This window comes from Equus przewalskii, chromosome X (assembly GCF_037783145.1).
Source record: "Equus przewalskii isolate Varuska chromosome X, EquPr2, whole genome shotgun sequence".
NCBI classification, from domain to species: domain Eukaryota; kingdom Metazoa; phylum Chordata; class Mammalia; order Perissodactyla; family Equidae; genus Equus; species Equus przewalskii.
Genome location: NC_091863.1, coordinates 122,662,275 through 122,689,938, shown reverse-complemented (window position 1 = coordinate 122,689,938; position 27,664 = coordinate 122,662,275). Strand labels below are relative to the sequence as shown.

Genomic DNA, 27,664 nt, shown 5'->3' with positions numbered 1-27,664 from the left:
TCCGGGGGGATCCACCCACCCTAGCCCTGTTATCCAGCTCCCAGGGAATGGGGACAACAGAAGCATCTTGCAGTGCTGGGGAAGCCTTCAACAGACTGTGGGGACAGCCTACTTCCTGGGGCTCTGCCTCCTGCCCATGCTCCCCACCTCCAGCCTCCCGCAGATGAGGACACACGTGCTCCTGGCGAGAAGGCCCACTCTCCCCCCGAGACGGGAGCTGAGCTTCCTTCGCAGGGTGGGTCACGATGGGCACACTCACCATACTTGACCTGGGCGATGTCGCCCACCACCAGTGCGGCCACAGGGACCTGGAGGAGCTGCCCATTGCGGATGACTGTGAACTTCTGCTCCTGCTCGATGCGGCTCTGCAGGCCCCGGAACTGCTTCTCCTTGCTCCAGTCATTGAAAGCTGTGACCAGCACCACGCAGACTACAGACAGCAGGATGGCGGCCCCCTCGATCCAACCGGCCTCAGCCTCGCCTTCATCTTCTGCCCCGGCTGACACATTCCCGCACGCTGCACCGACGACAGAAGGGAAGGACAGAGGTGGCAGAGGAGTCACTCCCACCGGCTCCTTCCTGCCACCGGGGTTGGGACATCCTGTGACCCTCCCTTGTCTCAGGTTCCACCCCTCCCCTCCTGCCAGCCCAACTGTGCTGCTGCCCTCATCCTGCCTCTTCCTGCCAGGTCCTCCCTCACCAGCCCTCGGGGCCCTGCCCCTCACCCTCACTCTCCTCTCCGGGTGGCGCATAGAACGAGAGGCCCAGGGAGACGATGGCAGCCACCTCTAGGATGATGAGGGTCACGTCCTGCAGGGCCTCCCACACCAGCTGCAGGAAGGTCTTGGGCTGCTTGGGAGGGATGAAGTTCTGCCCGTAGATCTGCCTGCGCTTCTCCAAGTCACTGGCATTGTCGGCCAGACCTGCGTGGTGTGGGGACGGAGAGCAGACGCACAGGAGGAGAGAATGGGAAAGGCTGGCCCCGCTCCCGCCCTGCGCGACCCTGCTCCATCCTCCCCTTCTCACCCTGCATGCCTGTGTCTCCCTCTAGACTGAAAGCTCCTAGAAGGTGGGGACTGCACGGGCCTGGCGCCCAGAGCCTTTCTGAAAACCCTGGGGACATGTATGTAGGAGTGCATGTGTGACCCCTCTAGCCACCTAGACAGCGTGGGCATGCGGCCACGCACCGGCGTGGAGCCCCTACCACGAGGAAGGGCTGGACCATCCTCCTGATACGCTTGGGGAGGTCTAGGGACTACAGCGGGTCCCTCTGAAGGGGGGATGTAAAGGAAAGTGCTAATACCCAACGTGGGGGGAGGCCAGAGGGAACCCAGCTGGGCCAGGGATGGCCAAGTGTCACCCAGAGACAGAAGCAAAAGAGACCAGTGAAGGCTTTCTCAGGGTGTGCAGGGCCTGGCATGAGACTGGGATGCAGGCCAGGGGGAGGCATCCCACTCTCGGCTGTGCCCCGGGTAGCTGATCCCAACATGGGCCATGAGGGAGCAGGAGGTGCTTGTCCGATCCCACCAGGGTCCAGAGGAGGAAATTGAGGCCAGGAGGGAAAGGGCCCTGTGCTTGAGTTGGGGCTCTTGACTGCAGCTCAGGACCCCTCTGCTGCCCCATCCATCGGACCGCAGGTCAGGATGGTGGGAGCCTCACAGATGCTGAGCCACCAAGAGGCAGGCAAAGTCAAACCGTGTGTGCAGGACACAGAGCCTTTACTGTCCGACAGGCCCTGGCAGAGGGTTGGCCCAAGCAGCCCAGAGACCTTGTCAGTCTTGCTCACCCTGCTGAGAATGGGCCTGGCACCCATGGCATCCCAGAGACGCACAGGGACTACCCCCACCCTGAATTCTCACAGCTTGTCCTTCAGAGAGAGAAGCCTCCTTCCTAACCCCTTCCCTGGCCTCTGCTGCAGCGCCAACCCAGAGCCCTGAGCTGGGGGTCATGGCAAAGGGCAGGAACGGAACGTGGGTCCTCACCCTGTCCACAGGCCCCCACTGCCTCCTCCCGTCCTGTGGGGCTGCACATCTGGCAGCTGCTGAATGTCTATAAGGCTATGGAATTGTCAGTGGTTCATGCTGTTGCCACGGTGTCCTCAGGCTGCCAGGCAGAGGACAAGGAGGGTAAAGGGTGGAGAAGCCAGTCCCAGTGGGGGACCCCCTGTGGCCTGAGCAGCTCAGGCACTGTGATGTAGGGCTGCGGGGCTGAGAGGGGCCTGACCAATGGGAGGCCCCCTCCATTTCCCAGACAAGCTGCTGTGTGTGAGCGGGGAGGGAGGGTGGGCCTGGTCGACACGGGGGCTCAAGAATCAACACCCACAAAGGGGCTGGCTACCACATTTGAAAGCTGGGCTTTTACTTCTCCTTCTTGGGACAACCCACTTCCTACCCAGGCTTTCTGGGTCTATGCCTCTAGAGCATGAATCTCCTCAGGCCCACCATGCCTGGAGGTACCAGAAGCTTCCATATGGGACTGGCATCCAGGCCACTGCCTCCCAAGGCTGGATACCCACTTGGCCACCCTCCCCAGAGGCAGGCAGATGGGATGACAAAATCCCCTAGCCCTGCCCTCAGCCCTCAGGGTTCTGGTTCCTTCCAGGCCCATCTACAATGCTCCCCCGCTCCTCCCCCTGATGCTGCTGCGTACCCCAGCTTTTCCCGCGTCTCTGCCCCCAGTGTCCAGCCCCACACTGACACCTAGTGGACGGACAGCAGCTTACAGTTCCCAGCCCTGAGTAGCTGTGACTCTTGCTGCCTCCTGTGGGGGCAGGGGCAACCAGAAGGGCTCCAGGTCCCAGCCCATGGGCTGTGCCCAGCCAGCTTGGGAAGGCACACAAGACCAGGCCCAGACGACTCAAGAACAAGACAGCGCTAAGCGTGGTGCAGAAGGAGGCCGGGAGGCAGGAGAGTGAGTGTGCGCGGGGCAGGGAAAGATGGCTCCTGGGGAGGGGGGGCTGTCCCAGGTGGAAGGACGGATGAGCAAAAGCCCGCAGCCGGCACAGCTTTGGCATGTCCCCTGGGCTAGGCGATGACCACACGCTGTCCTCCCTATCCAGCAGAGCCGCAGCTGTCCCTGCCCTTCTCCCCCTGGCCTCATTGTGCCCGACCCAGTTGCAGCTCAAGTTTCTGGAGACGCAGCTTCCCAGTTGGGTGTCTGGGAGAAGCACAGGACCTCAGCTCCTAGGGACCGGGGGCCTAGCTGAGGGCGTGTGCCCTGCTCCTGACTGGGGCCTGTGCCCTTGAGTTACAGGAGCCATGGAAGGTGGGGTCAGTGCTAGGGAGGCGTTCAAACCCTGGGGCTCCAGGCACCTAGGGCCTCCAGTACCCCTGCCCTGGGAAAGGGCACTGATCTGGAGCCCCGAGAGGGACGAAGCCCCACCTCACCCTCTAAAGAGCCCAGTCCCCCTGGCAACCTGCCCGCCCCACTCCATACACCCAGCTTGTCCCCAAGGGTAGCTGGGCCCTCAGGGTCCCTTCCCCAGGAACTCGCTCCCTCCCTCCCTCCCTCCCTCAGCCTGTCCCTTGGCCTTGATTTGCCCTTGATGCTGCAGCAATGCTTCTCTTTCCCTCGCCCTAGACCAGCCTGAGGCCTTGGCCTTCCTGTGGACTCGGGGTCCTGACAGCTGCTGCCGCTGAAGCCCTCAGTGGGGAGCAGAAGGCAGCTGCAGCCCCTCTGGTTCTGAGCACACATTGGCCCAGCAGGCCTCCGAAGGCAGCCCAGGTCTGGGGTGCGGGGGCAGGGGCCGGCCGGTTGGCATGGACACAGATGGGCAGCCTGCCCAGAGCAGAGGCCAGATGCCATCGAAATTGGATTAGGACCACATTGTGTGGCTCTGGCTAATCTGCCCCTCCTTTCCATGACCGCCGGTGGATGCCAGACAGGGGAAGGGCCAGGGTCCCGCCAGCGGGCCTACCACTGAGCCTGGCCTAAGACTCAGCTTCCCTGGCTTCTGGAATCCTCTTGGATCAGTAGAAAGGCCAAGCCCATTGTTGTACTTACTGCCAGGAGAACACAAAGTCCCCTCCCCCAATACACCATGCACTTCCTCGGCCTCCCTGCCCTCCCCAAAGCACCACTCTGCTGGCACCCTCAAGTCTGTCCACCTTGCCAGGGGGTTGGTGTGAGGCCTGGGGGGCAGCTAAGCTGGCCCCTCCCACCAGCTCAGGCCACTGTGTCTGAGCAGGAGTCGGGGGCTCTGGGTGAGAACTCCAGGGCCGAGTCAGCAGGCACTCGAAGACCCCATGCTTGCTGGGGCCAGAGTCACCCGCTCCTGGCATCCAGACCTGGAGGGCTCCCCGGGTCAGAGAGGGAGGATGGTCCTCGCAGTGCTCATTCTTCGGGATGCAGACGAGGCCTGGCTGGCTCCCTCTGTTGGGGCCGAGCCACCCACCTGGGCACCTGCCCTTCTCCATGCCTGCCCTCCACAGGGACCGGGTGAGCTCCGGAGCTGCTGTGGCAGAATCGGGCAGGTTCCCAGGGGCCTTGACATTTTAAATATTTAACAAGGCCTGACAGGCAGGGGAAGGAGCTGCCAGCTGAAGCCCATCTGCTTCCTTTTATCTGGGAGAGGCCAGAGCCCTTGTGGCTAAGTGGCCCTCCATCCCAGCCACCCCCACCCCAAATCCCGGGAGGGGGGGTGGGCAAGGAGGAGGGAAGGAGAGAGATCCTCTGGCCCCGAGCCAAGCCATCTGCCCCAGTGACATGCCATACCAGGCTGAGTCCCTTTAGAGCACAAAGTAAGAGAGATTCAGACAGCCCCCAAGTTCCTGACCTGGCCGGGTGGGCACCCTCTCACCCGGCCCTCAGGCCCACCTCCTCCCGAGTGGGCCGTCTCCACGGCCTGCTCCAGCCCATGCACCACCAGCAGACAGACGGGGCCAGGGAACAGGAGACTAGGGCAACAGCCAGGGCCCTGAGTGGATTTAGGTGTGACGGCTGAGACAGGAGCTGATATCAATCAGCGCTGGCCGGGAACAGGCCTGGCACTGGGCTGGGACAGCCCTAGCAACCCTGCCAGGGAGGGGCTGGCTGGGCCAGAAAATGCTCTGGCTCCTGGAATCTGGGGCCAAGCCTGGCTCCTGGTGGTCCCGGCATCCCAGCAGCCCCAGGAGGCGGGACCAGGGAAGGCTGGTGCAGGCCAGGGCAGAAGTTTGCCTCCAGAGCAGGGGAAAAAGGCTACAGGGCAGAGGCGGAGACCCAAGATGGCAGTGAGGCCTCCACCCCTAGAACCTCCTTGAGGACATGTCCCAGGCTCCCTAGAGGCTCCTGCAGCAGATCTCAAATCTACACTGCCTCAGGCTTGTGCCTCTTTGGGACAGCCTGCGGCCAGTGCCACCTCCACTGGGCACTCTGGGTGCTCCCTCCCAGGCCTCCCATCCCCGGGCCGTCCCCTCCGTTCCCAAGGAGAGGCCCCTGCGATGCAAGCCCTCAGAGGGCCTGCACCCTGTACCCCTTCTTCCTTTTCCCATCCCCCTTAACTGGACACAGGGCTGAGCACACAGGGACCCTGGCACACGCAGACAGGGGCCATGCCTTCCTCCTCCATCCACGGGAGGGCTGCCCCACCGATTTGTCGGAAGAACTTCTGGGCTATTGGTTTGAGGCCATCCCACCTGCAGGGGCTGTCTCCTTCCTTCCCCTTCTCTGTTGCTGGGTTTCTATTTAATACAAAGAGGAGACGAGACTGGGGAGCTGCTGATTATGGAGGTGTGGGTGCAGGGGTCAGGCCACAGCTCCTTGAGGACTCCAGGTTGCCCAGAGGGCGACCTCCTCACTCCACGCAGCGCGTCTCCCACTCAGGGGGCACTGGCTGCCCAGGGAGGGCACTGTCAGGGTCAGGAGTGCCCCCAGGAAGCTGCTGCAGTAGCCCCTAGTCTTTGCCGGGCCTGCCCTGGGGGTAGGGCCGTCTTCAGGAGTCCCTGGAAGGTCAGGTGGTGCATGGCCTGGAGTCCCCGGTGGGCAGCTCGGGCTGGCAGACTTACCCTCTGTGGGCGAGGTCTTCAGCCTCCTGCAGAGCCCGCTGACATCCCCATAGGCTTCCTGGACCTTCTGCAGCGCCTCGGCCCCTCGGAGCTCCATGAGGGAGCGCAGCTCAGCCAGTGTGCACCCAAAGCCGCCTGCATGGGGCGCTTCCCGTTGCTGCTGGGGCTTGGGGTGGAACTCAATGGAACTGTTGGCCATGTCGCCCATCCTGCCTGTTGCACTGGGAGGAGAGGGCGCTGGGCCGCCTCCCAGGCGCGGCCTCAGCTAGGGGCAGGTGGCTACCTGAGGTCCCAGTGCCGGGGTGAGGCGTGGCAGAGGCGACGGGGAAGAAGCTAAGCACAGATACCTGGGGAAAAGGAGGCAAGAAGAAGCCAGGGGAGCAGTTGAGATAAGACTGAACTCGCCTCTTCTAGAATATTCTCTGCAAATCTGTACTTAGTCTGAGCCATGACTGACTGAGAGCAAAATTCACCTCCCAGGCTGGGCCAGTGGCCCTCACCTGCTGCCAGGCCCACCTGCCAGGCCCCACCCTAGTCCTGCCCCCGTGAGCACCCAGGCCGGGAGGGCTCGCCTAGGTGAGGAAGGAGGAAGCATCCATGCCTCCCTGCCAGCACAGTCCAACTGGGATGTGAAGGCTCTGACTGCCCCCCAGGTCCGTTTGGGAACCCACACTGAAGCAGGGGCAACTTGTTAGGATGGATTAGTGGCCGGTCTCGCCCTGGCACGGGTGAGTGATCTGTGCCACTCTTCTCCCAGGCGGGCCCCACCTCGAGCTTCTCGCTCATCTGCTCTGTTGCCCTCCCCGCTCTTGCCTGGTTCAGACTCGCCCTGTGCGGCGGGCATGCTATCAGTCCCCAGCAGCAGTGCTGGCAATCTTCTGGCGCCACCTCTGCAGCTCACGGTTTCAGGCGCAGGGCTGCGTGGGGGTCCAGGGAGCAGGCCCACCCATGGATAGGGCCAGCTGGGCGCCAGGTCAAGGCTTGGCGCACAGGGTGTCTCTGCTTCCCTGAGGGTACCTGGGGGGCCAGGGCAAGGAAAGGAGGAGGCCCAGAAGGAGGGAGAGAGGAGGGAGGGAGGGAGAGGGAGGAAGAAGGGAGAGAAGGCAGAGGGAGAGAAGGGGGAGGGAGAGAGGGAAGGGGGAAGGAGGGGGAAGGAAGAGAGGGGAGAGGGAGAAGTAGGGAAGAAGGGGGAGAGAAGGAAGGAGGGGGAGAGAGAGGGGAGAGGAAAGAGAGGGAGAGTGAAGAAGAGAGGACGAGGGGGAGGGGGGAAGGAGAGGGGGAGAAGGGAAAGAGAAGGGGGAAAAGAGGGAGGGGGAGGGGGGAGAGAGGGGGAAGGAAGAAGGTGGGGGGGGAGAGAGGGAAGGAGGGTGGAAGAAGAGAGGGAAGGGGGAAGGAGGGGAGAAAGGGAGTGGAAGAGGAGGGGTGGAGGAGAAAGTGGAAAGCAGCTACAAGTCACTGGCAACTTCTCCATCGCCCTGCCCCGTAGCATGGTGCCACCCATTCCCCTCCACACCCTCCTGCCCTGCAGATGACAAAGGAGCCAGGGGCCCCCCACACTGAGAGCAGCCAGCCACACCACCTTACCCCTCCGCAGAAAATCATGGAGTTGTTATTCCTCTCGCTGTCCCCACATCCTGCTGCCACTGCCCCCACCTGCCCAAGCAACCTCCACGTGGTCCGGCGGCGCAGACCATGCGGCCTGCTGGGCCTCCCTGTCCCGGGCCCCGAGTTTCTCCTGCGCCTGAGTGGAAACATCCCTCAAGGCTATGCACTTAACTCCCAGGACTGAACTAGTCTCAGTGCACGTGGCCTTGGCCTTCACACCAGCAAAGGGGCCTCCCAGCAACATGGCTCAGTTGGGCCTGATCCTTCACCTTCGGGGAGGCTCCTGGCTCAGAAGAATCCTCTTGGAAGCAGAACTCGGCCACTAATCCAGGCTTCTGATCTAAAAGTGCCCATGGAAACACAATAGCCCAGAGCCCCGTGGCCTCTGCTCTCAGGAGAGCCCCTGCTTCCCACTCCCAGCCCAGCACCACAGCCCTCAGGGGATGAAACCAGGGTTTCTGGGAAACAAGGGTCATTCCCCACCCCCACAGCCCTGAGGGGGCTCGGAATCTGGTGGGGGACTCAGTTCCTCTAGACGCTGGCCCCACACTGTCAAGAAAAAGTGCATATACTTAGAAAGTCCCTGCTCGCCAGGTCTGGGAGGCAGAGCGGCGCCTCAGAAAAGGCCACCCAAAGTGATCCACATTGTACAAGTTTGGGCACCTAAGTGTTAACTCTCTAGACACTTTCCACGTGGAGCAGGCTTCATTGCAAGAAGACGTGGGAACAAGATGGCAGACCCGCAAACACGCTATCCTCTCCCACCCCCACACATCTCCCCACCGCCCACGCTTCCAGAGCATTTACTACATCCGCACTGGGGACAGAGGGTGGACAGGACAGGACAGAACCGATTGCTGCGCTCTCAGGCCTTGCTGGTGAGAAAGCGATGCGGGCATGGTTTCAGTTGGGAGTGGGGGTCAGGGAAGCCCTCTCGGAAGAGCCCGTTGAGAAGTGGCCGTTGAGAAGTGGCCGGAACAAGGCGGAGGAGTGAGCCATTCTTCTGGAGGGGAGAGTGTTCTGATACCAGGCAGAAGGCAGGTAACAGGTAACGGACAGGCGGGTGGGCCAGAAGCCGGGAGATGACAGACGAGCTGCCCTCCTTGTGCTGCCTGATGGTGTGAACTCTGAGCTCAGGGAGGGCGGCAGCAGAGCACCCAGGACTTGAAGGAAGCCAAGCTTTCCCAGTGTGTGAGGCAGGGCGGGCTCCTTCTGGGGTGCTGTGTGAACGTACCCCACCCACCCAGGTGACTGTGGCAGAAATCATTCTCCCATTTGCCAGCACAGGAAACCGAGGCTTGGCCAGGCGAAGTGGCAGAGCAACGAGGAGACCCAGGTCTCCTGCCTCTGCCCACAAGCCTTGGTGAGCCATTTCAGGAACCGCTGGAGGCAGTGATGGCAGCTTTTGACTGTCACCCGCACTCATCTGTCCCCTCCACCCTATGCCTTCATCCTTCCCAGGTTCTTTCCCCCCTTTGCTTAGGATAGGGCTCCTGCCGGGACCCCCTCTCTGCTCCCATCTCTGACCCTGAGCTCTGTGCTCTGGGTCTCTTCATTCCCAGGAACTTAGTGAAACTGGCAGGATTGGGTTCTGGATCCCCAGCCCCCTGATCTGTTGGCTGCTGGAGGAGAGGATGGGGCTCGTCTGTGTAGACACCAGCTCCGGCCAGCCTCGGGCCCACCAACAGGCACAAACCCCCATTGTGAGTTGGCTTCCTGGCCTTGGGCTGTCTTCTAGGCCCCAGGTAGGCAGGGCTGCTGAGAAAGGACCACCCGACGGGCTGTGTGTGTGGTGGGGGACACATCCAGCAGAAACGTGACTCAACTGTCCCTGAGCACAGTTCCCAGGCCACACCAGCCCTGGCAGGAGGCCCCTTCCCAGGCTGAGGGGAGTGGCCGGCACTCACCCCAGGCTCTGATGCCCTTGGTGGGCTGGCCACCGGCCTGCATTCTGAGACCTTATGCCAGCTATGTGCCTGCATGGCCCCCACTGAGCCGCCTAGGGACTCCACAGGGTTTCTTTCTAAAAGGGAAGCCAGATGAACAATTTTGGTCCTTTGGAATCCTTTTCTCTTTTCTGCCTCTACACCCACTTGGCGAAGACTTGGGTTTGGAAGGTGCTCAGCCCCACCCACAAGGCATGGGTGGGCTCCAAGGAGCCACAGAGGGAATGGCCCGTAATTGGGTGGGCTCTTGGGCTGGTTCTGGGAGTCAGCGGCTCATCCTGGTTGAGGTCATACCCTCACGCACCAGCACGCCCTGCATGGCCCGACGGAAATGCCCATTCCTTGGAGCAAGGGCACCCTGCAAGCCAGTGGCAGAGCCTCCCCACCCCACCAGGGCTCACCGAAGATCGGCTCCATCCTCCCCCTCCTGCTCCCTTCCCCTGCCCCCCAGTGTGGCCCTGCCCTCCATTAAACAATAGTGGTGGCCCAGACAGAGCCATGCCAGGTCCTTGAGCTGCTCCTAACTGGTGTGCTGTCATCGGTGTGGCCGACAGGGCCCTTGGTGACTCATGGTAAGGAGGTGGGGCAGGGAGGCGAGGCCTGGCTTTCTGCCGGGCCACAAAGCACTCCTGCCCCTTGCCACAGCCCCTTGGCTGGCCCTGCTGGCCCTCTGTGCCTCACACCCCTTGGTGCCCTGCCTGCAGCTGTGGCCCGTTCCCTCTCCCTCATCCCCCACCAAGTAGGCCCCACATTCTGTCTACCACCTCATAGGTCTCCCTCCAGCCTCGTGGCTTGTCTCCATCCTGCTCTGGGTCACCACCTTCCCTGGTTCAAGGGCTGGCCCTCTTTCTCTCTCCAAGCTGCACTGGCCTACAGAAAGCCACGTCCCCTGTTTCAATCCCCAGCCCCCCATCAAGCCAAAGGCCGCATTCCTTTGGTTGGAAGCCAAAGGACCTTCCAGCTCCTCTCCTGCCCTGGCCCTTTCAGCCGGGCCATGCACTGGTCCACCCATGGCACCACTTGCCCTGCCCTGCACACCCTTCTGTCTCCTCTCCAACTGATGACCTCTGACGAAGTCAAGTGGCAATTCAAGTGGAACGTTCTCCACAAAGTCCCTGCCAAACTTGATTGCTGCTGAGTGTGGAGCCCCACGGCCATTCCTACCCACTCCGCTTGCCGTTGCAATGAGCTGTGAGGGCATCTTTCCTACTCCTGGGGTTGTAAGCTCTTTGAGACACGTGGTTATTGAGTCGCCGGAAGTCCACTGTGCGGTCAGCTCTTGGTGGGGACACGGGCCTGGAGGAGTGAGTGAGTGGGGGCCTAGCCAGACAAGGAGGAGCGGGAGCCTTGGGGGGTGGGATCACCATCACGGAGAGCATGAGGTGGGGCGCAGGGATGACAGGCAGGAATGCCCACAACCCCCAGCAGGCCACTGTCAGCATCCTGGGGGCTCTGCCCCAGCTCCGGGGGTCCCTCAGGTCGAAGACTGTGCCTGTGCTAACCGTCCTCACCTTCATGAACTCCACAGGCCATAGAGCAGACAGGAGCCATCAATAAAATCAAGGTCTATCTTGAGGGACTGTTGGCCCCTGTAGAGACCAAACGGCACAGACTCTCGTCTGCCTGGGTTCTCTACGAGCCTGGGCCATGGCCTTCCTCAGTCTGAAAAGGACAGCAGCCATCCCTGAAATGGCCCATAACAGAAGTGAGCGGGCCTATGGGTTCTGCAGGCCTGACAGAGACTTTCCGGCCTGGGCTGGCTGCCTCGAATGGTCTGCAGGCACCCAAAGGGCAGGGGACGTAGCATTTCTGTACTCTTTCATCTTTCAGGCCATAATTGGCTTAACTGAATTGAAAACCCCCACAGAGAAGGACTTGGACCTTCTGGCATTGGTTCCGTCCCAGTACAAATTGGCCAGCACGAGGAGGGGGCCAGAGCAGAGCCCTGTGATGCGTTCCCTGGTCCACCTCACCCTTGCTCCGTGACTCTCAACAGGCTGTTTACTCAGGGGTTGCCACAGAGCTGCAGGAGATCCCCCTAAGTTCAGGCCTTCTGGACCCTTCCCTCCAGTCGGGCCTAGACACCCTGACGCCGCTGCCCCAGGCCCAGGGACTCATGTCCACCTAGCCAGAAACCCAGGAGTCCTCCTCCCCCTGCATGGGCCCTCCCTCGTCACCTCTAGTTGGACTTTGGCAGCTCTCTCAGCACTTCTGATTTAGTCTGCCCAGATCCCCCACTTTGCCTCCTTGACCTCCTCCCCCAAGGCCCTGGGCAGCCCACCACCCTCCAGAAGGCTAGGAGCTTTCTGAATGAGGTGGGGGCACCTCTGTTGCCAGGCTCCTCTCTTTCAGGGCCCCACTCCCAATGCCTCCCTCACTGCACCCTCACAAACACCCCGTGAGGGCGAGGAGACGTCTTTTCTCCATTTCACAGAGAGGGAAACTGAGGCTCAGGGAGGGCCAATGATCCCAGACCTTCTGGCCCTGCCTTCCATGTTCCTGAGGAGAGTCGTGACACCCCAAGCACCTCAGCCCCTTGTCTGCCAGGAGAGGGAAACTTTCTGCTTCCCCAGTGGGCCAGGTCCCACGCTCCGCCAACGGCCTGCTCAGTGCGGGGCCGCCCAGCCCCACCTTTACAGAAGGGACAAGAGATGGAGGATGAAATCCCACTGCCGCGCCCCCGGTCAGAGGTCGCAATGCGTTAGAATTCACCCCATTCTCAACTGTGCAAACACTGTCCCTCTGCAGCCACTAGCCACCACCAGTCTGCAGTTGCTGGGGGCCCACAAGCATCTGTTTCCACGCTGATGATGGGGCGTTTGCTGCCCGGCACCGCTGCCTCCCCAGGGTGCACAGAGCCCACCTGGCAGCACCAGCTGGAAGCCAGGAAGTCCTAGCTCCCCGTGGCGCTCCCAAGTCACTGGGCCCTCAGCCCTCCTGTCAGTAAACTGGTGACAAGAACATTCCCCCGTGTGAGTCGAATGGGCCGATGCCTGAGGGAAAGGGCTGGGTCCTGCTGCCCGGGGGCTTCCACAGGCCCAGGATGCCACACTGTGTGGCAAGAAGGAAGCAGAGCCCAGTATGGGCCGAGTTCCGAGTCCCGTCTGAGGTGGAGTCAGAGGGCAAGAGACGCAGGCCCGAGGGCCCACCCTGCACGTGCCCTCCAGCGCTGCCCTCCTTGAGCACACCACCCACCAGCATCTCCCACCAGACCCACCGAGCAGGGGCTCGCCTTCCAGAAGGACCCAGGGCTCAGCAACATGACTCACTGTGGGGATTCTTTGAAACAACAGCCCCGTCTTCGCTCCACCTCTCGGCACCTGGAGCCTGGGCCAGGCCCCCCAGAAGTGAGAGAGGAAAGGCAGGAGGTCCCGTGGGCTCCGAGCACCTGCAGCAGCCGGCGGGTGCGAGCGGGCAGGGGAGCGGGTGCAGAGGCCCTCGGGACGCCGGTGCCCTGCCCTCTCCTGGGCCTGGTTTGATCCGGGCAGGTGAAGACGGTGGCCCTGGTGCCCCATTAACCCTTGACTTCCCACGCTGCCCCATCCCCCACCAGGCCTTCTCCCTCCTGCCCAGCCCCCGCCCCCTCCCTTCTGCTTGACGCACCTTGGCGACCACCGGGTAGGGGAAAGGAGGGCTCCAAGGACAGGCCTGCATTCAGCCAGGGAGGGAGGGAGGGAGCCCGGGGGAAGGAGCCGAGGCAGAGAACAGCCTCATTAATATTTCAGAGGCGCCGTCACTGCAGCTCCTGGGCCCTCACAGCTCCGCCACTTGTGCTAGTGGAGGGAGGAGGATGGGAAAAAAGAAGGAAATAAAACCGAGAAAACAGATTTAAAGGGACAGGCCCCCCCCCCCCCCGTTCCTTCCTCCCCCTTGTTCCTGGTACAATCTGTGCACACGCCAAGTGGCTCTCGCAGGGAACAGCTTTGGGCAAAAACAATAACAGTAGAAAAGGGTCAACCATTGCCATGGCACCCTCTCCCAAACTCACGCATGCACCCACCCGCTCGCACCTCCACCCCTGCAGGGCTGCCCCTAGGGAGGCCCTGTAATGCTGCAACCAGGGCACCAGGGCCACCTCAGGGACCCACTGGGGATTGCCAGCGAGGCCGAAGGATGCTTCCCATCCAGCGCCGGCCCAGACTCAAGGATCGTCGGTAGCCAGCAGAAAGACAGATGCACAGATTCCAGGCATTGGAAGTCCCCACTAATTAGAGTCCAGCCAAGGAGGATTCTGGAACCCAGAGAAACACAACAACTGTAGATTCCTGGAGGTGGCAGTGACGTGGATTTTACCAGATTCAGCCCCTGCCTTCGGGTGGGTGAACTTCTACAGTATCCCTCACTAACTGATGGCCCAGCGCTTTAGTCTACTCCAGAGTGGCAGATGCCAGACCTGGAGGGGCCGCCTCTCCAACAGGGGACTGTAGAAACGCACAGTTCCAGCCGGAGCTTCACTGTCAGAGGGAGCTGACATCGCGACTCTGTAAAGGCCCCTAGGGGATCTGGAGGCCTAGCCAGGTTTGCTACCACACATTGGCCTGCCTTCAGAAGCTCCAGGGAGGGCCCAGAATGCTCCAGTTAAAATAGGTCCCAATAGAGAATATAAGATGGTGCAGCCGCTATGGAAAACGGTACAGTGGCTCCTCAAAAAGTAAACATACAATCACCATAGGATCCAGCAATCTCACATCTGGGGGTCTACCCAAAAGGATCAAAAGCAGGGTCTCTAAGAGATTTGCACACCCATGTTCACAGCAGCATGATTCACAGTAGCCAAAAGGTGGAAGCAACCCAACTGTCCATCAACGGGGAAACGGATGAACAAAATGTGGTCAATCCATGCAGTGGAATATTATTCAGCCTTAAAAAGGAAGGACATTCTGACACGTGCTACTACCTGGATGAACCCTGAAGACATGCTAAGTGGAAGAAGCCAGCCATGAAAGGACAGATACTGTATGATTCCACCTGTGTGAGGTCCCGAGAGCAGTCAACTTCAACTTCACAGAGACAGAAAGGAGGATGGCGGCTGCGGGGGGGCAGGGTTTCATGGGGACAGAGTTTCAGCTCAGGAAGATGAACAAGTTCTGGATGGTGGGGATGGCTGTGCAGCAATGTGAATGCACTTGATGCCCCTGAACCGTAATCTTAAAAGTGGTTAAAACAGAAGTTTTAGACTACGTATATTTTACCACAGTTAAAAAACCAAACAGGTCCGACCAGCCCTGTTGCTCTGTGTCCAGAGTAGCCTCCCCCGGGGCCCAGCCACACAGTGATCACACAGCCCCATCACCTTGACTGGTGACGGCCAATGATTCTGCCCATGTGGCTTTAACTTTCAGGAGCATCCCCTACCTGAAATGGAAACCTAAACAGACCCTTCCACACGTGCTCTGCCCCGACCCTTCAGCCTATCAAGTGGCAGAGAAGCCGACAAGCTGTGAGGCCGCGCTTGTGGCAGCCTCTGCCATTGCTCTTACCCTTCTACTTGGCAGAAGTGTGGGCACCGAGTGCCCCCTCTGTCGTTGCTGCTGATATGCATTTCCTCAGAGGCGACGACCCCACCCCATCCTCACAAGGGACCAGAAGGGATGGCCAGGACACTTGGGGAAGGCCCAGCAGGTTCTGTTTATACACTATGGCTTTAGGAGGCACTAACGGACCCCCAGGAGGCTGTGGCAGAGACTTGCTAGACACCCCCCGATTTCTAGTCTCCTCTTCCCACGTGGTATTTGGATTTTAGCTAGGCATCTTGTTATCCAGCTAACAACTATGTTCCCTCAACTTCAGTGCAGCTACACATGACCGTGTGACTATGTCCTGGGATTCCCACAAGAGGGACAGGGAGACGCCTTACTCTCGGATAGCACTAGGGAGAACGAAGGGATAGGGACAGCTTCAGAGCTGTGTCCTTAAAGGGAAGGAATGTGCTCTCCCCTGCCTCTTTCCTCTTTCCTGCCAGCTGGGATGCTGATGTGAAGACAGGAGTAGGAGCAGCTATCTTGCTCCATCTTGCACATGGAATCAGCATCTCGAGGACGGCAACACCACCAAAGGAGCTTGGAACCCCGATGGGCAAGCAACTGTCATACCAGCCCTTGGTTGCCTACCTAGGCTTTTACGTGTGAAAGAAATCAACTTCTCTCTTGTCGATGCCTCTGTTAAGCTGGGTCTCTGTTAAAGAGGTCAAGTCCATCTCCTAGGCAATTCCGGTGCACAGGGAGGAATGCACCCTCAGGCACCAGGTACAATGCCTGCCTTCCGTCTGTGTCCAAAACCAGCGCTGGCTCTGGGAAAGCCAGAGGCCTCCTCTAAGTCTCCATGAGCTACAAGCCCCCACACTTCCAGGGGCTCCCTGGGCTCCCTCTCACCTATGTCATTTGACATTGTCCTAGAAGTTCTTGCCAAAGCAGAAGATGACAGACCCATCAGAAGATTGAAGAGAGAGACAGAACGACCATCTGGCCAGAGGCAAGGCGGAGCTTTGGTGGAACTATGCGCTCCTTCTGGGCTACGAGCCTGTAAGGCTGGGAGAGTGACTGTCCCCACTTTATAGCTGAAACCACTGAGGAACAGAGAGGTTAAAGAGCTCACTCAAGGTCACACAGTGAACTCGGGTGGTCTGGCTCCAGAGAATTCTGCATTGTTCCTCTGCCAAGTGACTGCCCAGGAAACCCCAGAAAAGCAATGAACACATGATTAAACCAACGAAAAGAGTTCAACAAAGTGACCAGACAGGAAAGCTGTCCCCATAACCCTCACGGTTTGGGAGTACTGGCATTGGAGCCAGGCCTGGCTGTGCGAGCTGGCACAAGTCAGTCAGCCTCTCTGGGTCTCCACTTTTGAATCTGGGAAATGGATCCTTGTTCCTCCTGGCTGGGTTAGTGTGAGCTCCGAGGACAGGGCACTACCACATACACATACCTAGGAAGGTCCCCTGGGGGTCCATTTCCCTGGAATGGGGAAAGGTTCATCAGATCTTCTCCAGGAAGATGAGTGACGAGAATGCTCCTTGTTGAGTCAGTCTGCCTGCCATGCCAGCCATCCCTCTGCCTGCCCTGAAGCCCTGAGCTCTCTCTGAGCCCATTTGGACCCCAGAATTCACAGGTCAGGACCAGCCTCCACCAGTGAGGCCAGAACATTCCCTTGGCCAAGGGCTGACCCCATGTACCTCAGATGTTATCCCATTTCTGGGGCCATCCTCAAGCCGGCTCGGGCCTTGCATTCTTCCTGGAGAGCGCTAGGCACTGTGCCCCAGGATGCTTCCTGAGGGAAGTCCACACTCCCACATGGGTAGCCCTCACAGCACAGAGTGCCCCTGGGTCCCAGAGGGAAGTTGGAAGCCGCTTTCTGGCTGGGGCCTTGAAGTGTCATTATGGGGGTCATGACTCTACCCTGGGAGGGCCAGTCATTTGTTTCCTGCCAGAGAAGCCAAGACTGGAGAAGGAAAGTGCAAGAGAGCAGGAGAGGGAGAAGCCGATGGGCAGGAAGCATAATGACACTAATTATCCAATTACAGCGAGCCGCGTGCCCAGAGAGCTGCATTGCAGCATGGAGCCTGAGCCAGCGCGCCCCCCCCCCCCCCCCCCCCCGCGCTCGTGGTCTGCCTGGCTCTGGCCCATGCCTCTTCTGCTTCATCCCCAGAGCAGGTGGCGGGCAGTGAGGTCTTGGCCTGCCCTGCAGAGCGTGGCCTGACCTGTGGTCTCAGGAGTGGCGGGGGGAACGCAGAAACACCACGGCAAAGGGGCAGAGAACACCTATGTGGAGTCTGGGAGGTAGCGGGCTCCTGTCCTCCGGGCCTTCATAGTCAGAGAACACATGGGCAATCCTCCCCCGAGTCTCCCCAGCTCTGTCCAGGGCACCACGCTGCCCACCCCTGCCGGCTTCCCATCCCTGAAGCCAGCTCCAAGCCACCGGAAGCAGCCAAGGCCTAAACAGGTAATTGAGGAAATTACAGACAGCTGGAGGCCATGGGACACTACAGGCCCAGGGTTGACTAAACCAGGAGACTGCCAGGACATACATGTGTCCTCCTGGGGACAGGCTCCATAAGGGCTCTATCGTGGGTCCTGGTGGGGAGAGGATCTGGTTTCTGAAAACAGGCTGAAACAGGTTTGGGGGGACTCATCAGGTTAAGGTCAGGGGCTAGGGGCACTGCCAGGAAGGGAGAGGCAGTAAAAGAGCCCAGAAGGCTGGGCCCCATGGCGAGGTGGGGGCTAGCTTGGGCTCTACCAGCGGGGCTCTGATCGCTGGCAAAGTCAGCTTCCTTGTGTCCCTCGTAGACCCCAGCTTGGCTCAAGGTTAGAGCCAGGTCCAGTAACCGGGCTGACTCCTCCACAGAGCCAACTCGACGTGGAGAAGGAGCTGACAAGGACCGTCACCAGAGAAGGACCCTAGACACAGGCCACTCTGAGCACCCAGAAAAGACCCAGGCCTTGGGCATTCCTTTGGGAGGGGAGAACAGCAAGGTGCTGGGTGGAGCAGAGAAGACCTGTTCAGAGGATGCCTCAGAAGCTGCAGCCCAGGAAGGGGCATCTACAAGGCTTCCATGCTCTTCTTCGGCATCCTTACTAACTCCAACTGGCAGCGACAGCAGGACCTGAAGGTCACCAAGGGCCTGGCTGCCGTCTGAATCACACGGACCGAGCCCTGATGGGTCCTGAAAGGCTATTTTTGATGGCAGACTCAGGGACACAAATTCAGAAGCATTTCCAGTAAAGTCCTGAGAGGACACCACAAAGCTCCTGCAGGCCCAGCGGGTGCTTGGAGGCAGTGAGGCATCATGCAGAGGCAGGAGGGCCCCTCTCACGTGAGGCCACCTCGACGACGACAACAACATGGGGTCTGAGTCTCCCCCTTAGAATGTCCCACGCCACGGCCCAGCGGCCGAGGAGCCCAGGGCCACGGTAGGGAGGGAGCAGATGGGGTTGGGGGGCGCCCAGGATGGGCCTGCATCCCTCCCTCCTGCCCTGCTCCAGGTGCTGGGCCACGGCAGGTGGGGGTGTCCCTCTGACAGCAGGCCGCCTGCTGCCGGGGCAGTGCTCAGGGACCGCCTGGCCCTGGACCACGCACATCCCTCCCAGGCCCGTGTTCAAACCAAGACAGGACATTCAGCTCCGAGTTCTTCCAGGAGGAATGGAGCAGAGGTCCGTAGGAGGGTAGGTATCAGGGAAGGTCCCCTGGGCCTGGTGAGGCAGGGCCCAAATGCGGCTCAGGAAGCGGGGGCCCGGGCTGTTTCCTATGCTGTGCACTGAGGCCAGACTGGTCCACTCTGCAGAAGGGCCCTCCCTGTGCAGTCATGTCCTATGCCACCATCATGGCCTGAGCCATTGATTGTGGGGACGGACAGTGGTTCTGCAGAGAGGCCGCCGCTACACAGGCCTCAACCCCGGTCCAGGGTTTGCATCCACACGCCAGCATGCAGGGACTCCGAGTGTCAGGATAGCCCAGGGACTGACGACGTTCCCAAGCCAGTCGGGAAAAGTGGCCACGGTAAGCTCCTTTGAATCTGCCTTCATTCGGGGTAGGCTGGAGACGTGACTCCCAAAGGAAAACAGAAAGACCAAAGCCCCGTGCTCAAGCCCACAGCAGCCGGAATGGAGCCGGCCAGCGGTGGCGCCCCATCTCCCCGTCCCTTCCTCAGTTGCCAGCTTTGTTTTTTGGTTTCTTAATCAGGAGGGTCTGGTGTTCCCTCCTCAGCTGAGGGCCTTCGCTTCTGCTCACGCTCTCCTGCCCACACCTGCATCCCCCTGTGTGCCTCCGGTAGGAAACCTCGCAGGGTCTGCGGAGAGCAAGACCCCTGAGTCCTGGGGAGGCACCTGCTGCTCCGAACTCTAAAGAGGTCCAGAGACTGCCTGGCCGAAAGCTTGATTTGGGGGAAGGTGGGAAGCGGGCCTGACAAACGGTTCTAACGTTCAGCGGACGGACAAAGAGGCAAGCGAGAAGAGCAAAGTTCTGTTTCGCTTTAAGATTACTGAGGTGGGACCCCCAGGCCACGGAGCAAAAGATACAAGGTGCAAGAAAGAAGCGCACGTTGCCGGCAGAGGAGCCCACCGGCGGGTCCTGGGACGGGACAGTCAGCCTAGAACAGGATTACTCCACATCACACATTAGCCAGGGGACAAATGATTCCATAAAAGAAATGGGGGCACTGGGTTAGCACTCGGGAAAACGATGTCCCTTAGAGCCTCACCTCATACTATTCCCCAAGACAGATCTCCTTTGGATTAAATAAGGTTCGGCAAGCTATGGCCTGAGGGCCAATCTGGCAGCTAAGTGTTTTTGTGGATAAACTTTTACTGGCACGCAGCCACGCCCGTTCACCTCTGTGGTGTCTGCGTTCATGCTCTGATGCGGAGTCGAACAGTCCGGACAGAGACCATGTGGCTCGAAAAGTAGAAAATATTTACTATCTGACCTTTGCAGAAAAAGTTTGCACACCCCTGGATTAACGAGTTAAACATCTTAAAAATGCATAGACACACACACACATACGGCAAATCCAGAAATGGATAGTTCTCAGATTTCTGTAAGAGATTTTGTAAGCAATAGAAGAAACCACAAAAAACAGTGAGATAGAAAGTGCTTACCTTTGGCATGAAAATATTAAAAGGCAAAAAACAAAGAGGTTTTAAAATTATTTGCAACAGTATGCTAAATTGTCACTATGTTTCATGCATAAAGTTTATTCAGACCCACAGGAGAAACACCAGGACCTCGGTAAATACCAGGGAGGAAGAGAAAAAAAATCCCTAAAAGAAGAGCCACAATCGTCAGCACGCAGACAATCGTGCACCCTCACGGATGTTCGAGAGATGGAAACTGAAGCCACACTTCGGCAGGTCGTTGGATTGGAATACCTAACGCTGGTGGGCTGCGGGGAGCATGCCCTTTAGACACACAGAAAAGCCCTTTGGGGGAAGAATTTGGCAGAAAGTGCTCCTGTCTGGGCAGTCTCTCCTCAGGACGGGACGAGCATCACCCACCACGGCGCTCAGCAGAGCCTCATATATGACAGCAAGACAAATCTGCTGGTCTGGATCTCCACAAAGAGCCAAATAATTAAGTGAATTGCAATCTCTTGGGAGAATATTATGCAGCCATTAAAAATCGTAATTCCAGCCCGGAGGACCACCCTCATACATCCAGGGTGCTTGATAAAGAGCTGTCGGACGAGCCAATGACCCTTTGTAGTTCCTTCTTTGCACCGTTCAAGTTCTTTCTTTATTTTTGCAATAAGTACTGTGTGCTTTCACAATCTTACAAAAATTAAACTATATCCATTTTGGAAAAAAATTCATTTAGGAAGGGATTATATTAATAAAGGAGATGCTTATGTGAAGTAACCAATAGATTACACAATTGTGCCACCGGTACAATGACAGTAATGTGAAAATAGCCCACGCAAAGGGATGAAGTGGAAACTGGTCCTACCGAGTGGAAACACTGGCTGCATTCAGTGACGGGACGGAGGGTCCTGTGTCTTCTACTGCTCTGTGTCTTATGCATTTTCTATAAAGATCACGCGTGTTAAGAGCATTATTTTTAAGTGGAAAAAGAAACATGTTTTTAAAAACCCAAGAGCCTCGGCCCTCTGTGCAGAGCTGCTGGGGCCCCTCCAGCATGCCCAGGGGAGTGAGCCTGAGCACACGGCGGGGCCTCATCAGGGAGCAGGCCAGGGCCGGGTTTGCCCCAGGCTGGCATGCCAGGGCCGCAGGAGTCGGCATGTGGCCAGGCCAGGCCCGGCATCCCCACTGCGTGGCAGGCTGCTCCCAGAGTGAGGCGCTCTCCTGCCTCCCTCGCCCACATTTGTGGGAGCATCTGGGCCAGGCCTTGGCGAGTGTGGCAAAGGCCCTTAGACTCTCCAAGGGGAGGACAGGCTGCCCTGAGGCATCCACACCCGCCTGACCCATTCCCTTTCAAGCAGCCGTGGCAGAGCACAGGAACAGCCTCAGGGTCTGTGTGAGGATTTGGGTCTGCATTGGCTCTAAAGCAGTGCCGTGTGACGGAAACTTCTGGACTGATAGAAATGTTCTCTGTTTGCACCGTCTGATATAGCAGCCACCAGCCACGTGTGGCTACTGAGCACTTGAAATGTGGCTAGTGCGACTGAGAGACTGAATTTTGAATTTTACTTCACTTTAATTAAATTGCCGCTTGTGGCTAATGGCTACTGCATTGGACCGCACAGCTCTAGAAAGTGCCTCAAGATTGTGGCTGCAGGAAAGAACTTCCCATTTGAATAAAAGAGTTCTTTTACTGAGGGACCCACTACAGAACATCGAAGCAGGCTCAGGACCCCTCTGAATAAGGTGCTCCCCAAGGACACGGACCACAGCACCCCGTTCGCACAGCTCTGCTTTGGACCCACGTCTCCGGAAACCTCTTGTGCTCTGAGTCCCCTGCCAGTCCTCGGAGGTCGGAGTCAGGAGAAACCTCCAGCCCTTTTCTCTCCCCTGGGCCTTTCCACCTGGCCCTGTGGCTCTGGTTTGGGTTCTGCCACCTACTCAGCCATGCGACCTTGGCCTCGTCCCCTGCCCAACCCTGGGCAGTCAGGACGCCTGGCCTTTGCTCCTCCATCTGAGATGCTCTTTCCCTCCGCGCTGGTGATGTGTGGGCTCAGCTCCTGCTCTCCAGGCGGCACTCCCAGGCCCGCTTCCAGCACCTCCCACCCAACAGAAGGTGCACAGGCAGGGGAGGGCTTTCCAGCCGGGCACCACTTGGCCTGGCTTCTGCCAGTGTAGCCAGGGTGGGGAAGACAGGAACAGTGAGGAGCTGGGGCCCCAGCTAAAGAAACGGCTTTCTGGGAAATGGTGGGGGTGGGGAGGAGACATCTGCACGTTCCAGGTCTCTGCCTGCCATGCCCAGCAAAGTCACAGCCAGAGCCCAGCACCTGGGCTCATCTCAGAGATGGCACTGGTGAGGCTCCCAGGCAGCACACCCTCAATTAGATTTAAGTGTCTGCCATCAGTGCCACAGCCCAGGTCCCCATCTATCAGCTGCTATTTACACACACTGAGATCGTGCCTTCGTAGGGATGCCCTGGAGGGGCCACGCAGAAGACTTAAACTAAAGAGCAAATCGTTCCCCACCTGGCTTCACACTGATGTGAATCCACGGTTTGTCTATTTCTCTCAGTGGATAGATGGGGGCGCAGGTGGCTCAGGTTCTGAGCTGCAGGGTCTTCCAAAGAAGGCCCTCGACAATCGGCTCATATGCACAATACCCCATTCTGCTGAGTTTAGCACAGACTTCTAGAGTCTATGGAACTAGTGGCTACATGTGCAGACCAGACTCAGGAGCCTGAAGGCCTGCCTTCCAATCCTGGTTTTACCACCCACTGGCTGTGTGACCTTGGGCAGCTTGCCCTACCCCTCTGGGCCTCAGTCTACTCACCTGCAAAATGGGGATAGTAACAGCCCTTGCTTCATTTTATTATTGTTTCAATGAAGTGAGGGAATGTCTGTGAAGCACTGAGAACAGTGTCTGGCACAAGACGAGTGCCCTTATTATTATCACTGTCATTACTGACATTATGTGATGTGCTAGTAGCCTCTGATGGAGACAGCGGCCATCGGTGAGAAATACATGCTCTCAGTTTAAAATCGGAAGGGAGTGCAATGGGCACGGCCCATGTGTGTGCTGACAACTCACTCTGTCAGGTGGGAGGAGGAAGCTGGGCCTGGCTTTGCTGGCTTCAAGAGTCCCAATGGAAGCTCAGCTCTCAAAGCCCCCAGGGGCCCAGGGCACACTCATCTTGTCCACCAGGAAGGCAAGGGACCCCTCTGTGTAAGCCACGCTGTGAGAGGTGGCGGGGGCCACAGCTGACCCCAGCACCCTTCTACTGCCTCCCTGGCTGAGAGAAGATGTCCTGGGACACAGAGCACTCACTGACTCACGGCCCCGGCCTCTCCCTGCTCACTTGCAAGTGATTCAACCTCCGAAGCTGCAGCTCAGAATCCTGAAATGTCAGCAGAGTCTGCCGAGGCCCACCCCCACCCTCCCCAGACCCGGAGCAGAGAAGGGACTTGGCCAAGGACACAAAGACCATCAGGTCCGGAGCTGGCACCAAATCCGAGAGCCCCTGACCTAGGCCAGGACACCTTCCACAGGCCTTCCTTGCCCCTCCAGGGCCTGCTGCAGCGTCTCTGCCGCCTGGCATTGTAGCTCTCTCCGCAGAGCGCTCTTAGCCTCGGGGACTTCCTTCCCCAAAGGACTGGCTCTCCTTCTGGCTCTGTGCAAAGCCCCCTCCCACGCCACCCCAGTTCCATCTGCCTGCATTATCTGCCACCCCCCCCCCACTTCTGTGCCAGAGCCGCCTGCCCCTTTGCTCAAACCACCTGGCAATGCTGGGCACGGACCAGGTTGATCTGATCAAGACTAGCTGTGTCCTTCGCCCTCCCTCTCCTCGAGGCCAGCAGCAGGGACAATCAATGCCCTGGAGTCCCTTCCGGCTGGCTTGCTCTCCAGGGGCCAGCTATACCCTTGGATCCTCGGCCAAGGCCGGCAGGGGCTCTGGCAGTCCCCAGTCCTCCCTTCTGCAGGTCAGTTCAGGTGGGAGTTCCCACTGCCTGGGTCTGAATCCCAGCTCTCCTCTCACGAGCCACATGGCCTTGGTTTCATCAGCTGTGAAAGGGGTGATGACAGCAGCGGCTCACATATGGCGTTGATGGTGAGACTCAGCCGGAGGGTCCAGGAACCTGCTCAGAACCATGGCTGGATGTGGGAGGTGCTCCCCCTGCCAGGCCCATGGCAGTGTCCCCAGCCATCAGCCCATCCAGTCAATGCAGGTCCAAGTCTCTTCCCCTCTTGGAACCTCAATTATCCCATTTGAAAATGGGGACAAAAATCCAGGCTTTGCCTCCCTCACTGGGTGATTCTGCAGATTCAGTGAGGTCAAGGTCATGAATGTACCATACAGAACCTGTGCCCACTCTGAGCCAGGCCTGTGCTGGGTACTCCAGCAGCCAGTGCCGATTGATAGCCAGTCCCTGCCTTAAGATGCCCACAGACTAGGTAGGGGCGACGGCAGGGGGAAGAGCACAGAGCTAGCGGGCAAATGAGGAAGATGCCCGCCAGGCTGGTGCCCAAGTCCTTGCAGGGAGCCAGAGGACACTGGGACGGCCAGGGTCAGGCTGGACTCCACCCTGCGACCAGCAGGGCCCCACTTTAGGTTGGAGGCCCAGTGACCTCATCTTTGAAATACCAAGTGGCCATACTCCTCGGCCCCAGCCCAGGGAGTGTCTGGCACCTGGTTGAGGGATGCTGGCCCTGCCCTGCCCCTTGAGGGAGTGTTTCCACACTCTCCCAACCCTCACCTGGCCTTCACCCCAGGCTCCCTGCAGTTTTGCCCTGCCCAGATGCCCTGCCCTACCCCCACCTGCCACCCCTCCTCAGCCGGCCCAGCCGCTGAGCCCTGCAGGGGCCAGCAGAAGAAAGGAGACCAGGTCCTAGAGAGAGAATTCGACTGTCCAAGGGGGAAACCCAGGGCTCCCCCATCTGGGAGATGCCACACCAGCTGCTCAAAATTCCAGAATCCTAAACCTGAGACAACTGAGGCCTGGACAGGAGAAGCCATCCGGCCAAGGTCACACAGGTGAGGAGGGGAGGACAGCTGTGCATGGAAGGATGGAGAAGGAGTTACCCAAGTGTGGCCGGGGTGGCTTGCCGTTGGCACTGCCTATGCGAGTGGGGGGTAGACTGGGTGGCTGTGTGGGCGTGCGGGGGACAGTGTGAGAAGTGTGAGGGTTTCTCAGACAGTGTGTCGGGGGAGCATGACACAGTGTGAGGGCGCGGGGGGGGGGGGGGGAGGGGGTGCCGTGATGCTCTGGGAAGGTGCGTTCGCGCAGCCCGGCTCTCCCTAGGCCGGGCGCTCCCAGCTGTGCCTGCCTGGGACCCTGCCCGCAGCCCCCAGCAGCCTTTTTCCCCAGACACAGATGCGCGTGCGCGCGAGATGCGGGGCGCAGGGTGCGGGGTGCAGAGTGCGGGGCGCTGCCCGCCCGCCCAGGGCCCTGGGGTGACGCGCGGCCAGGGCGCCACAAGGACACGCAGGCCCGGCGTGGGGCGCAGGTGCTGCGGGCGGGGACCCGCGTCCCCCCACCTGCCGGCCGCACCACCTGCCCGGCCGCCCGCCCCGCCCGCCCCCGCCCGCGCGCCCGGGGCACCACTTACCCGGTCATGGGCACGGCCGCCGCCGCGGCCTCGGCTCCGGCGGGTGCTGTCACTGCGGGCGGGCGCCCGGCGGGCAACGATCCGCTCCAAGGACGGAAAGGCCCGGGCACAGGGCAGCCTGGCCGGCGGCGCCGGGCGCGACCCTCCGCGGCAGGCGAGGGCTGCGGCCGAGTGCTCCCCACGCTCCGCACTGGCGACGGCGGGCGACGCGGCGCGCTCGGCTCCAGCCGCAGCTCTGAGCGCGGAGGGAGGGAGGGGGGAGGGGGAGAGGGAGGGAGGGAGGGAGCGAGGGGGGGGAGGGAGGAGGGAGGGAGGAGGGAGCCGGCCAGGGGGGGGGCGGGGGCGGCGCAAGGCGCGGGGCCCTCGGGGCTCCGGAGCCACACGCGTGGTGCGCGCCCTTCTGTCCCCCAGGACGCACCGGGGTGTTTGCCCTTCCTGGCCTTGCAGTGCCCCCAGAGGGAGCTGACTGAGGAAGTGGGTGGGCGCTGGAAACTGGGGGCCCTGGCACGCGGGAGCACAGGGAAACAGCGACAAGACAAGCATGTGACTGGGGCACCAGGCTGGGCTTTCTCTCAGGACCCCTGCCCTCTGTCTCCCTGACAGTCCAGTGGGGTATGAAGCTGGTTGCTGATTTGTAGCGTGGGGTCCATAGGCCCCTGTAGCCTCCAAGAGGTTGGTGACCTTCCTGAAACTGTCCCCTGACTGTTGGAAGTACGACATCTAAATGCATTTTCGAGAGGGAAGTTGGAGCTTATGACAGATTCTCAAAGTCAGTGACCCCAAAAGGTTATGAGACAAACATGGTTATACAGGACACAGAGAGAGAGTGCACACAGGTGGACATCTAGAAACAACCACACAGGGACACATACATCCCCTGACATGGATGGAGACAGACCACAGACAAACTCCCACGCAGAGGACCCATAACCACAAAGGCACATAGGCACCTCCGTGGACAGAAACCCAAGCGTGTGCCCATGGACGCCCAGTGGCCAGGCGGGAGCTGGCTGGCCCACGCCATCCGTCTTTAGAGCCCCAAGCATCTCAGCTTCAGGGACAGTGAATGCTTCTGAACCCAGATCAAGCCTCTTCCACCATCTGTGAGCAGCAAGCAGAAGTTAGAGAGGTGGGGGTGGTATAGGAAGGGGGCTGAGTGTGTAAGAAAGAGAAGTGATGGGCCCACGGTGAGCATCCCCATCCTGCACAGGCAGGGCTCAGAGCCCAAGAGTGTGGCAGGTAGAAGAGGCCTGGACACAGCCACAAATTCTTTCTTCCTTGGACAAACAGGGTCCCAGGGCATCCTGGGTGCCAGGCCCACGGTGAGTGCTGGGGATGTAGCAGGGACGACAGAATGGGGAGCTGGCAGGCAGAGAGTGAACATGTGACCACGCAGTTGGGGTAAGGGCCCCGGGAGACCACTGAGCTGGGAGTGGGGCTGGGGGATGAAAGATGGTGCTGGGGGCTCAAGGAAGGCTTCTTTGAGGAGGCGCCACTGTGGTAGAGACCTAAAGGACACAAAGGCACTGCAGGTGGTCTTCCTCAGGCCAGGGGACTGTCACTTCCCCCCCATAGTGTGTCCTTCCTGCAGGAAGCAGCTGGTTCCATGGAAAGCCCTTGAGGTCTGGCACCTTTTAGTGTAGGCAGAAGTCACATGCACACTCACACATGCTGACACACACTCGTGCCTGCTCACACACACACGCTGATGCCTGCTCACACACATGTACACACGCTGACACACGCTCATGCCTGCTCACACACACATACATGCTGACACATGCTCATGTCTGCTCTCTCACACACACACATGCTCATACCTGCTCACACACATGCTCACAGACGCTCATACATGCTCTCTCACACACACTCACACACATTCATGCCTGCTCACACATACACACATGCTGACACATGCTCATGTCTGCTCTCACACACACACATGCTCATACCTGCTCA

At 59.5% G+C, this 27,664-nt stretch overlaps 1 protein-coding gene across 17 annotated transcripts in view; it reads right to left on the bottom strand.

The window, feature by feature from the left end:
• The window catches only part of ATP2B3 (ATPase plasma membrane Ca2+ transporting 3), a 71,772-nt gene extending 45,573 nt beyond the window's left edge, over nt 1-26,199 (bottom strand). For 3 of the 17 annotated variants that reach the window (XM_070606324.1, XM_070606312.1, XM_070606318.1), the window contains exons 1-5: nt 13,139-13,338; nt 6,798-7,001; nt 5,985-6,331; nt 726-923; nt 260-517 (exon numbers count right to left, since the gene is read on the bottom strand). In XM_070606324.1, the coding sequence (XP_070462425.1) occupies nt 260-517; nt 726-923; nt 5,985-6,192 (664 nt within the window). In that variant the 5' untranslated portion in view covers nt 6,193-6,331; nt 6,798-7,001; nt 13,139-13,338. Of the gene's footprint in view, nt 1-259; nt 518-725; nt 924-5,984; nt 6,332-6,797; nt 7,002-13,138; nt 13,339-25,705 lie in introns of those variants that run through there. The other 14 variants (XM_070606313.1, XM_070606326.1, XM_070606319.1 and 11 more) reach the window with 11 other exon arrangements.
• Between the last annotated feature and the right edge of the window lie 1,465 nt (nt 26,200-27,664).